The 12,731-nt window shown below is 34.7% G+C and overlaps 1 protein-coding gene across 4 annotated transcripts in view; it reads left to right on the top strand.

Annotated features, from left to right (window-relative positions):
- The window catches only part of AHI1 (Abelson helper integration site 1), a 140,329-nt gene that overhangs the window by 61,441 nt on the left and 66,157 nt on the right, over positions 1-12,731 (top strand). For all 4 annotated transcript variants that reach the window (XM_081139862.1, XM_081139863.1, XM_081139861.1 and 1 more), the window contains exon 18: positions 2,545-2,662. In XM_081139862.1, the coding sequence (XP_080995988.1) occupies positions 2,545-2,662 (118 nt within the window). The remainder of the gene's footprint in view (positions 1-2,544; positions 2,663-12,731) is intronic.

The raw sequence follows: 12,731 nt of genomic DNA, 5'->3' as shown, positions 1-12,731 counted from the left end.
AATAATTTATCTCAAACCTTAAAAATTGAGTTATCTGGTTTATGTTGCCACTCACCACTTCATGAACATTTGATAGTCTCTAAAGAAATGTGTCAAGAAAGAGCAGAATTATAAAAAATGCTTTAGTAAGAACGTGTAATTGTAGATTATAGTTGGTTCTTTTTTTTAACAGCATTTTATTGAAAAAGAGTGGCAATTGCCCTGGCCAGTGTGGCTTAATTGATTGGGCATAGTACTGAGTGCCAAAAGATTGCTGGTTTGATCCCAGTCCAGGTACATGCCTGGGTTGTAGGCTTAATCCCCGCTGGGGGCATGCAGGACGCAGCCAATTAATGTTTCCCTCTCACATGGATGCTTCTTTCTTTCCCTCTCCTTTTCTCTCTCTCTAAAAATCAATAATAAAAATAATCTTTAAAAAAAGAAGAGTGACAAATCTTTCTGTTTGAGTGGAGGCATTTAAGTATCCTAGCTTTCCTGCTGGTTTTTTGGTTTGTTTGTTTGTTTGTACACAAGTAGACTTCTGAAGAGGAAGACTGAAGTGTGTGTGTGAGCATGTATGTGTGTGTCCCCAGAATACACCTGTTCTTTTGCACCAGATTTCAAAATGCATTGTTTGACATGTAAGATAAAAATTTTCAAGAACACAGAAGTAAAACTGAAAAATGATTCTAAAAAGAGAAGTGGACTAAAGAGTTAAGTGATAAATATATCATTTTGTATACAGTACTTCTATTTAAAAGTATGCCACTCTGAAAAATTTACTGCATCATCATATTGCATTACACATTTCTAATTACTCTTCTAGTAATGTTAATAACTAATATTTATAGAGCACTTTATGATTTCTCTTTGCCAACATACTCAATGTAATCTATTTCCTATTTAATGTTATTTAGTGCTCTATGGTTAGCATATGTGAATAACACTATCCAGTTTATCTTTATTGCTCCCACAGCACATTCCCATTGAAGCATACATACTTTTTTTTTTAAATTTACTGATTTTAGAAAGGAAGGAAGAGAAAAGAAACATCAATTTGTTGTTCCACTTATTTATGCATTCATTGGTTGCTTCTTGTATGTGACCTGACGAGGGATCGAACCCACAACATATTGGTGTACGGGACGAAGCTCCAACCAGCTGAGCCACCCAGCCTGATAGAATTTTTAAAGCTAGATAATGGTATTTAACCTCACTGATGTGGTATTTAACCTCATCTCATTACTTGGAAAAATACTTTTCTTTTTTATAAGGTATCATAACAGTTTAGGAACTTTAGGACTCTTATTATATGGCCTTAATTAATTGACTTTTTCACCAACTATCTAATAGCTCTTTGCCTCAAGAGAAAAATTTAATCTAAGAAATTTTACTACTCTCACTGTTTGAAAGAAAAGAAGTGTTTACAAACAATGAGTCAGATAAAGGGCATGTAACCACAATCTACTATTTAATAGAAAACATCAAAAGGAAATTTTTAAATGCTTATACAGTGAAGTCCTCTGTGTGGTTTGACTAATGTTATGGAAATTAGAGAGAAAAGGCAGCTATTTTCATATACAAATATTTATATACCATAAACTATCATTTAACATTTTGTTAATTCATAGATTTTTTTTTTTTTTTCAGGAAATGAGAAATTCAGACTTTCAGATTTTTTAAAAGTAGGTCACATTTTCTTGTGATCTAGAAAGTGATAAAAATAATAAAGATATAATAAATAATTTATTAACAGTGAACAAAACTAGATCATTGCTGAAATTCTAAGTTACAAGGTGAATTTACTAATAAACATTTAGTACATATTTGTGAGCTATTATTTTCCTATATGGTAGCTGTAGTTATAAATATATGCATTTTATGCATTTCATTCTGTGAGACCATTATACTCAGGAAATCATAGTAGGTTTATTGTTTCATAGAACATTGTATTTACTTGAAAAGTATTGCTTGATCATTTTTTAAAATGCTCTTTTTAAACAGTGTCTTAAGAATTAGGTTTTTCGATGCAGTGGAAATTGTTTCACTTGGCAGGTTAGGTTGCAGCTGTGTTATGTATGTCACCATCATGTATATAAACATGAATATTACAGGTGTCTTCTGTGCAGGCTTTTTAAAGGAGGTACCTGTTATTTCACAAAATCCTAGAGAAATGTGGGTCTGAAACATTTTCACGCTTTCCTAATTGAAAGCTGTCAAGGAGTTGCTTTTATTTTTTGCATTTCTTTGCATAACTTTAAAGACCAGTCTATTTTGCATTATTAATAATGTCAGATCTATGATAAGCTAACCTGTTTTATTTCATAAGGCTGGTTTACTTTAATATAGTTATGCTTTCATTAGCATTGTTTTACTTCCGTGGTAAAAAAACACACAAATTATTCTGTTTTGTAAACTTTGAAAACCAAGCATATAAATCATTACCACTCCCTTTGACCTACCATGTGTCATGGTTTGCATGTAAGCAAATCTTTCTCATTCCATTTTTGCATCAGTAACCCAGGAAATTACGCTTTTGTTTCTGATTTGCCTTTCCTATTACAGGTCAACAAAAATCTCTCGTTTACTTCAACATTAGCCTCCTCACAACGGTCTAAGTTAAAACAGTCAAACATGCTGGACACTCATCAGATCCCGCGTCAGTTTGGTTTCGCTCAGACTGGTGAGCCCCTTTCTTACTCTGACTATTCTTTTAAATGTTCACATGCTGTTATTTCACAAATGTCATTTATTTCATTTTAGAAATATAGCTCATAGCAATGTAATGGTCTGTTTTCACACTTGAATTATATATTCTAGCATCTTTTTTTCTTTGAAAATCACTGATTATTTCTAAAGCAAATTTGAACTTGGTAACTTTAATAGTAGATACTCTCAACCTCTGTTCCATTAAACAGATAATTTTAAAATAGCAAACCATGTGAGTTTTAAACATGTATACTAGTATATCTGATTCAGTTTCCCTTAGGTAAAAGAACCATCATTGATTTTTTTATATGTTATAACCTTTTTCAAGGAATCCAAGGTAAAACGTGTTTAGCAGAAACAAGTCCAACCTGCTAGTGATACCATGTTTTTTCAAAGTTGGCAAATTAATAAAATATGCAAAGAAGCTAGTTACAAAATCTGCATGAATCACTGAGTTGAAATGAACTGTACAATTGCAAATGTTTAGGGTAATGTTTTAAATTAATTTGAATAAATTAATTCAAAGGGCATCAAAGAAAAAGCATTTATGTGAGAATGTGATTTTGGGGATTAAAAGATGGCTGTTTCTGTTCATTAACTATATGTTTTTGATAGTATTTTGTGTATTATTGAATTCTTTTAAAAAATGAGACAACTGAGAACAACTAATTATCTTCGACAAGAAGATTATAATAAAAACTTTAGCTTAAAAAGATTGACATAATTTACTTAGAAATTTGGGGACAATATTTTCTACTTTGAAAGTGTTTATAGTTTACATTATGCAAATTATTTTAATATTGCTTTATAAGTTGCATATTATGGTGGGGAAATACTTGCATCAAGAATTTTTATGTTCACTCCTGGCTGTGCCTTTTATTATAGCTTATTACCTGTGAACCTAAGAATATTCATTTGGAAACTAGAAATGATGTTTACATTGTATTTCTGTTGAAGTTCAAATGACATTGCCTATATAGGCACTATGTGAATATAACATTGTAAACATGACTAGTATGTGTACTCTAGCTTTGAAAAAACTTTGAGTTCTAACTTCAAATCATTATGATGATTAAGTTATCCCAAACATTAGAAATTTAAATTTTCTAATGTTCCAGGTATCTGCCAGAAGTTGAAGCAAAGTGGTCGTTCTTATGTACAGTGGGGGGCACACCATGTGCTCTCCCTTCAGACTCTTCCTCTCTGCACCCTGACTAGATACTTGGTTTGCCTTCAGACCGTGTCATTTTAATGACTAGGAGGTAGAGAATCTGTCTCCACCACTTGATCCCTAGCCTCTTTCTCCTGAGATCTAAAACTCTTCTGGGAACAAATTTTTCATTCCCCACTTTAGGATTAAAGGCACAAAATGGAAATGTTTGGTTGAGTTAATATATTAAAATTCATTCAAGTAGTGTTTTAAGTTTGTCAGCCAACAAGCTGTAGATGATAGATATAAAATTCTTCCTTTTCTGTGAAGGGAAAGAGAACAGAGGATACATAGGAAGGCCTTTGAAATGGAAGAGGGATTACCAGTGAGACAGATAAAGAAAAAAGAAAAAGAATATAAGAGGAAAGCTGGGTATGATAAAGACAAGCCTTACAAACTTCACCGTTGTACATAGGATTGGCTCCATTTGCCTTCCACTTTCTCTGGCCAAATAGGCCTTGCTTTGGGTATTTATATCATGGGTGTCCCTCCATGTTTCCACTGTCTCAGAAGATTACCATTAAGCCATGTTATATACATGATAACACTGCTTCACTTGATTTTGTTTTAGTTATTAATATTCCTGATCTCACTTTAAGGAATATCCTCCCTATAAAATTTATTGAGATATCACTGTATAGAAAAGTTATAAAAGCAGAATATGTAGTTCGTTGCAAAATGGCCAAATTAATCCATTTTATTCGTTAAGAAGCCAATCTTTTTTGGGGGGAAATCCTACACTAGGAAACAGCTGAACTAGTTTCTACACGTGGCTCCATTTCTAAATGACTGTAGAGTGTTGTACAATTTCTTCAGGCTTCAGTTTTCTTATCCCTACAGGTAAATAACAGCTCTGGGTTTTGTGAGCTTGTGTCTTGGAAAATTCTGTGATTCTATTTAATATTCAAATCAGTTTTAAAAGGGGATAAATAGTTAAGTGTTCTTGACTCTACGAATAATCTATTAGAATCTAAAATGTAGGACTACAAAAACAAATAATGTAGGTAGGTTTTCAGTAAGATTTTTATTTTTGAACATCTCTAAATATTCAAGTCATGACTGTAGATGTTTGGCTTTGTACAGTATAAAGAAAAGCTGTTTACACAGAGCTGGTCAATATGGATCCACTGCCCTGGCTGGTGTGGCTCAGTTGGTTGAGTGTCATCCTGTGCACCGAAAGGTTGTCTGTTTGATTCCTGGTTAGGGCACATGCCCAGGTTTTGGGCTCTATGCCTGGTCAGCGTATATTCGGGAGGCAGCCAGCTGGTGTTTCTCTCTCACATTGATGTTTCTCTTTCTCTCTCTCTCTTTCTCTCTCTCTCTCTTCCTCTCCCTTCCCCTCTCTCTAAAATCAATATTTAAAAAAATACATGGCCCCACTGTCCATCTTGCTAGAGGTTTATGAGCAGGGGTTGATGTGTGTATATGTACGTGTGTGTACGTGTGTGTATATGCTAGAAGGAAGGTGGATTTATTGTCTGTGGTCTGTTGTAACTTCTGTTGACTTTATTCAGGGTGAGTTCTAGATAATGGAGACTACTAATAAAGTATTTTCTTCCTTCTTTGGTTTATATTCTTCAGTGTTTCTAGAATACTGCCTTTATTCACTCTAGAATTAGGTGGCTATTTTGTTCCAGGCCCTCATCCAAGCATGGGGACTAATACTACAATCTCTGCCCTCAGGGAGCTTACAGCCTGGCCGGGGGACAAGGGAGCATGCAGCAAATTATTTCAGAGAGAGAAATTCTAAAATCACAGTATAAACAAAGTGTCAACTAATAAAGAGGGACAGAGCAGCAAAGAGGTTTCTCTCAGACTTTACATATCCAAAGAGAATTCTTGATTTCCTGCCCCCAAAACCCTTCCTTCCACTTCCACTTCGCCTGCTACACACCAAGTCTTCCTAATCCCAGCCCATTTAGCCAGGTGTTTAGGTAAAACTAGGAGCCATTCCTGATTCCCCCTCTTCTCTCCACTTCCCCGCTTCCACTCTTGTCTCTTAGCTTATTCTTCCCATGACAGCCAGCATGATTCTTTGAAAAATAATTTAGATCATGTGACTATCATGCTTAAAACTCTTAAATGGTTATGACAATTAGAATGGGTTCCAGAGCCCTTACCCTGTCTTAGAAAACCTTCCATGACCTTGCCTTTGTCTTCATCAGAGGCCTCATCAGCAAGTGGGGCTTTAGGAGAGCCCACAGAGCCAAGAAGCAGGTAATCATACACGCACTCCTGGAAGAAAGCTTGGCATAGCTTGGGAATGGCTTGAGTCTTAGTTTATTTAGCTGGAGGCAATGGTGAGATGGATGTGTTAGGAAAAACTGAGTCTGCAAAGGTAGATTGAGGTCAAATTGTGCCCTACCAAGGAATTCACATTTTATTCTCTAATAAAATAAAGCTGTCCAGAGGTATAAGTCTGAAAGAGGTGATAAAATGTGTTTTTAAAAAATACAACTGGTGCCCGGCCTGGCATGGCTTGGCAGTTGAGCACTGACCTAGGATCCAGGAGATCACGGTTCGATTCCCAGTCAGGGCACAGGCCGAGGTTGCAGGCTCGATCCCCAGTGTAGGGCCTGCAGGAGGCAGCCAGTCAATGATGATTCTCTCATCATTGATGTTTCTGTCTCTCCCCTTCTCCCTTCCTCTCTGAAATCAATAAAGATATATTTTTAAAAAAGAAAAATACAGCTGGTGCCCTGGCCCAGTTGCTCAGTTGGTTGGAGTATTGTCCTGTACATCAAAAAAGTTGAGGGTTTGATTCCTGGTTAGGGCACATACCTAGGTTGCAGGTTTGATCCCTGGTCGGGGCACGTACAGGAGACAACCAGTCTATGTTTCTCTCGCACATCAATATTTCTCTCTCTCTCCCTCCCTCTCTCTCTAAAATCAATAAAAAATAACATTTTTGGGTGAGGATTAAAAATATATATACAGCTGGTGTCTAAATAAAGGATGGGTTAGAAAAAAATCTGGATACAACTCTTATGAGATATTACTTTAGGAACTGTTCATTAGGCTGTCACTCGATAATAAATCATTTAATCCTATTCAAACTATAAATCTTTTCTGAGCAATTTGTATAAGAAAGAAAATTATATAATTTTATTTTTCAAATATACTTGAATAAAGCTGGGGGAAAGAAAGAAAATTGTGATTTTAACATTTTACATTAAATTGTAGTTTATAGCTCATAATGCATCACTATATAGTGAACGTGTTATACTGCATCTTCAGTCAATTCAACAAGTTCTCTGCAGAGAAATTTTGTTCTGTGACAGTTTGTCAAAATCTCAGAATCCATTCAACCATCTCAGGATTTCTTATTATAGAAGTGAATTTTAAAATGTGAGTTATTCAGTAAAAAATAAAATTAATCAATGAGGGGCAGAGGGGGAACTAGCTGGCAGTGAAATAGTTATATTATCTTTGTGAGGTTGTATTTGAAGGACAGCATGTTTCATTTTTAAGAATATGTCTTTTCAAGCATTGTGCTAAATTCAGTTCACATTCAATAGATGAGTCATATAAAATGAAATGAATCATTTTATTACTATGAATTTATTAATATAATCTTCATGCTGTGTTTCTAAATTGTGGACTTAGAGTTTAATGGGGAGACAGAGTGTAACATGGTTTTTAAAAACAACCAGTAGCTTCTGTCTTCAATTTTTTTTTTTTTTTTTTGGCACGCTCCATTAGATCATATAAACACATATTAAATTTGATACCCAATCATTAAATCTAACTTTTTACCGTATCCTATACTTGATTTAAACAACATCATAATATCATTCTAATGACTTCAGTATTGGTTAAGAGATCTATCAAGTTCACTTTCATGCTTTTATATTTTGGATATTATTTAAAGAGCTGTTTTTGTTTTGTTTGTTTTTTTTCATTTACTTTGCATGTCTTTGTCAAGTATACACTTATTCCCTTGCTCAGGAGTAAAAATTAGTTAACTCTTAAAATTTGGAGCTATTTTTCCAGTTAAATTTTATTTTTATTGTTTTTAAGATTTCAGTATTTTTAAGGTTTAATTTTCTAAAATATATTTTTATTGATTTCAGAGAGAGGAAAGGGAGAAAATGAGAGAGAGATAGAAACATCAATGATGAGAGTCATTGAACTGCTGCCTCCTGCATGCCCCCCCACTGGGGATTGAGCCCAAAATCTGAGCATGCGCACTAATCAGGACTCTAACCGTTACCTCCTGGTTCACAGGACGATGCTCAACCACTGAGCAACACCAGCTGGGCTTAAGGTTTAATTTTTTTATAGGGAAGTGCAAAACTTTTAATAAAACTGAAATGTAAACTGAATCCTGCCTGGGTCATAATTTCACCAGAGATTCTGCGATTATAACCCATTGTAGAAGGTAGATTACAAGTAAGCTGGAAACAAGATGATTCTTGTATTTCAAAAGAAGAAAAAAAACCATTTTGGCAAAAATTAGGAATTAGAATAGCTCAATAAACACGGTTGATGTTAAAAGGGGGTTTCCATTTTAAGGAAGGTAAAGTGAACTTCAAAGGACGTTCTCATCCCATCAGAATTGGCAGAGTGTTATGTTAGTAATATTTAATGAACTTTAAACTGTTAATTGAAAAAGAATGTTTTACTGAATGCTGATTTCAAACCTCCAGAAATCCAGGGCGTGAGTTTAGGTGGTGGGATGTGTGAAAGGAATTAACTCATTACAATAAAAATAATCTATTTAATACAGAATTAACTTATTTTCTATAGATAAATCTCCTTAAATGTACTTTATGGTACTAAAAAGAATAATGTTTTTTGTTATGCAATTTTTAATAGCACGAATTTGTTGAATATGAATTCAGGACATGTGCATTCTTATGGAAAAAGCAGTCAACCTGGGGTCAGAAGGCCAGAAGAGTTGGGCCTGAGCCCTAGTCAGCAGCCACTTTCCAGCTGTTATCTTGGGCAGTTAGTTGACTTTATCTCTCCAGGCTAAATCTCGCTATTTTCTACTTTGTATGAATTTCCTTCTTCATAGAATCGTGAGGATCAGAAAAATATTTTAAATACTTTGAAATGTATAAGGTATTGTGAGGCTTAACAACATGAGATTTTATAGGAGATTCTTTCGATTTTTTTTTTTTAAGTTTGAAATTATGCAATTTGCATTATGCCCAAAGAAATGGAGGAAATCTTGTTTAAGACATGATTTAATAAAATGTGTTAAGTGATTATTACAGAAAAAAAGAACATTTTAGAGAGGCAAATAATGGACACAGAATATATAGAAGCATGCCAAAAAAAACATTAAGATGAAATAATTTTAAGAGGAAAGTTTTCAAACAAGCATCTTAAACTTTAAATAATCCACTTAACTTGTGAAACTTTTGCTTTCCACATAAATGCCATTCAACACAAAAACTTTCGAAGTGAGACTGTTTTCATATTTGGATTTTTCTGGACATTAAATGAAAGACCTTGATCATGTGGATTTGTTTCCTTTAACATATGACTGTCTCATATTCCCCTTCCACAAAGACTGAGATTTCATTTGTTGGACTCTTTTTGGAGGTGTCATTCGTAATTGGATTCTCTAAAATTGATACTTGTTAAATTAAAGGTATAAGGTATGATTTTAGTAACCAGTATCAGTATTTTACTAAGAATTCTTTAGTGATCTGAGTTCATTCACTTACTAGAGATTAAAACTTACTCTCACTTGGAATAAAAGCCCCTTTATTTACTGAATAATGTCATATGAATTAGTAAAGTATTTCTAGCCCTTTTAATAAAGTATATTCTGCATACTTCTTATTCCCTGATTTAAAAATCATTTTAACCAACTCAATTAAATGTTAATATACTTAATGGTTCTTCATGCACAAGGACATGCATTTAGTATTAATTAGTGTCCCCGTTGAGATACTAAATTTCTCCTAATGTTCTCTGAGGGAGAATATGAATGCAGACTTTTCTCATTTAAATCTCCTGATTTGAATGAGCTTAAATGTGCTATTTCCCAGACATTTTTTTTTTTTTTAATGTATCTTTATTGATTTCAGAGAGAGGACAGGAGGGGAGAGAGAGAGATAGAAACATCAATGATGAGGGAATCATTGATCGAGCCCGCAACCTGGGCATGTGCCCTGACCGGGAATGGAACCCAGATCGCCTGGATCCTAAGTCAACGCTCAACTGCTGAGCCATGCCCAGCGGGGCAACAGTTTTAAAAAAATATATCTTTATTGATTTCAGAGAGAGGAAGAGGGAGAGACTGAAACATCAAAGATGAGAGAGTCGTTGATCGGCTGCAGCCCGCAACCCGGGCATGTGCCCTGACCAGGAATCGAACCCTGATCTCCTGGATCCTAGGTCAATGCTCAACCGCTGAGCCATGCCCAGCTGGGCTCCCAGCCATTTATTTTATAGGAAGCTATTTTATATGATATTTATATGGTGTACATAGTTCCAACGTTACAGTTTTCAACCCTTTTCCCTGACCTGTTAAACATAGAAAACTTATTTGAAGCTGTTCTTTTTCAGTCACATTTCTGTGTGTGTGTCTCTGTGTGTGTGTGTTTAGTTTATGAACCTACTAAATTTAGTTGTCAAAGCATATTGTAACATTTGTGGAGGATTAATTTTAAAAGTGAAATAATTATATTCATATTCAGTGAAAGTAAGAAAAAAGCTGAAAACCATAATGAAAACTATACAATTTAATGCGAACATAGCCAAAGTACACGCCAGATTATTGAATTTGTATTTTATACATATTCTGATGTTCACCTATTCAACTGATGTATTAGCAACTCCTCAATTTGTCTTTTTTATATTTTGAAGATTTATAGAAATTATCTCATATAGCATATTATTTTAAAAGGTCAGATGTAAAATTTTTGAGAGTTCAGGCAAAATTTCATCCTCAAACTTGTGTAGCACAATAGGTAAGCTAACCACCTTTTGTCTTGTACGTGACAGAAATGTAATCATTGCCGTGAGGGAGCTTCAGTTTCCTGAAAGAAGCTTCCATGTTTTACTCTTCGGTCTCATTTCCAATGGTGGCAATACCATTCTTTCAGGTGGAAACTGGATGCACCTTGAACTCCTTCTCATTTCCTTTTTGGAACTGGTCATTCTCAGAGTTCTCATTTGTTATTTTGAATCTGTCTTCACCAGTCATCCTTTTAATCTTTCTTGTTTCTTTCTTGTCCTGTTTGTTCCTCTTTTCTAAGGGTTTTGTGGACGGCATTACATCTTTCTAAATCTCAAAGTGAAGTTCTTTTCTCTGAATCATGTTTCCTCTGTGTTCATTTTTCTCCTCTGTTTATGTATCCTGATTTTTTTCTTTCATGCCAGTGGATTTTTTCTTTGTTTCTGATGATCCTTGGCATCTTTTTTTTAAATGAAGGACTGGGTACAAATATGGTGTCTCTGTTTTGTTGTGTAAATAGCTCTATAATCTCACTACTTTGTTCACCTTACCAGGAAGTCTGTTGAGAACTTTGTATATACAGCTATGACTATTAACTGGCAGCTTATATTTAGGGTAAGCAGGCAAGATAAGTAAGTAAGGCTGTCAGACCACTTCTCAGAACGAGAAGTGGGACAACAGTGCTGGAAGTCTTGACTCTTCCCAAGTGCTTTGTTCAGTAGTATTTTTAGAGACACTTCCATGGATTTTCTCTTTAATCTGAGGTTAATGCTCAGCAGCATTCATTTTATGTGGAATCTGCATCTGGTTTGGCTTAAGTGTTTTTTACATATGAACCTTCCGTTATTTTTCCTGGGGTTTATTTTATTTTGCCATCTACCAAAAGTGCTGAATCTGTGTTCACGGGCCCTCTGAGTTTCACTGTCAGATAGATTCCGTGTCCACTGCAGCCTAACGTAATGTTCTCGGGATAGGTTTCTAATCACTCTCCATCTTCCATAAACATGTTGCAGTCTCTAAGGTGCTGGTTCCCAGCTCACCAGTGGCTTTCACCTGCGGAGCCCAGCGGGTGGCTCTCTGTCCTTATCTCACGGTACTTACTGCAGCATTTGACACATTCGGTCACCTCTTAATGCGCTGGTTTCCAGGGCACCACATTCTCAGTGTTCCTGTCTCCTGAACCACTACTCTTATTTGCTTTCAATATTGTTTTGTATTGGTTTCAGGTGTATAGCTTAATGATTAGACAATCATATTTAGATAGTGTTCCCCTCGATATTTCCAGCACCCCAACTGGCACCATGCATGGTTATAATATAATATTGAAGGTTTCATATTTCATCATCATAAATGTGCAGATGTATTAAAGAGCAATATTAACTTGAACAGGAACTCCAAAATCTTTTTTGTTGTTGTTGTTTTTTAATCAATACATGATGTTGTGTAGCACTTAGCCAAGCAATTGGAGATACCTGAATTTAGATTCAGGTTCTGTTACTTATGCTATGACCTGGGGCAAGTCATTTCGTCTTAGTGACATGTCATTTGAAAATAGAGGATAGGAAAGTGTTTACTGTGAGTGAAAGTTTTCAAATACCTACCTACGTTTGATTTGCAGTGCAATAAGAATTAAAGATAGTCTATAAAGATAGCTATATTCAGAGCTATTTTAAGTACTGAACCTTTTTTTTTTTAATTTACCCAATTTTCCACTAAATTTTAGAAGGAGAAATCACTGTTCTTAGAATTAAACTAAATAAAAGTCTTATGTTAATATCCATATTCCTCTTGTGTGTGTGTGTGTGTGTGTATATATTTTTTATTTTTTTATTTATTTTTTATTTTTTTAAATACAATTCCTAGGCATACTGACCAAACATTTCCATGGCAGTAGTGGTTTTTATAATATATTTCTAA

This window comes from Miniopterus schreibersii (genome assembly GCF_964146895.1).
Source record: "Miniopterus schreibersii genome assembly, chromosome: 6".
Lineage (NCBI taxonomy): Eukaryota > Metazoa > Chordata > Mammalia > Chiroptera > Miniopteridae > Miniopterus > Miniopterus schreibersii.
This window is presented reverse-complemented; position numbering and strand designations above follow the sequence as displayed.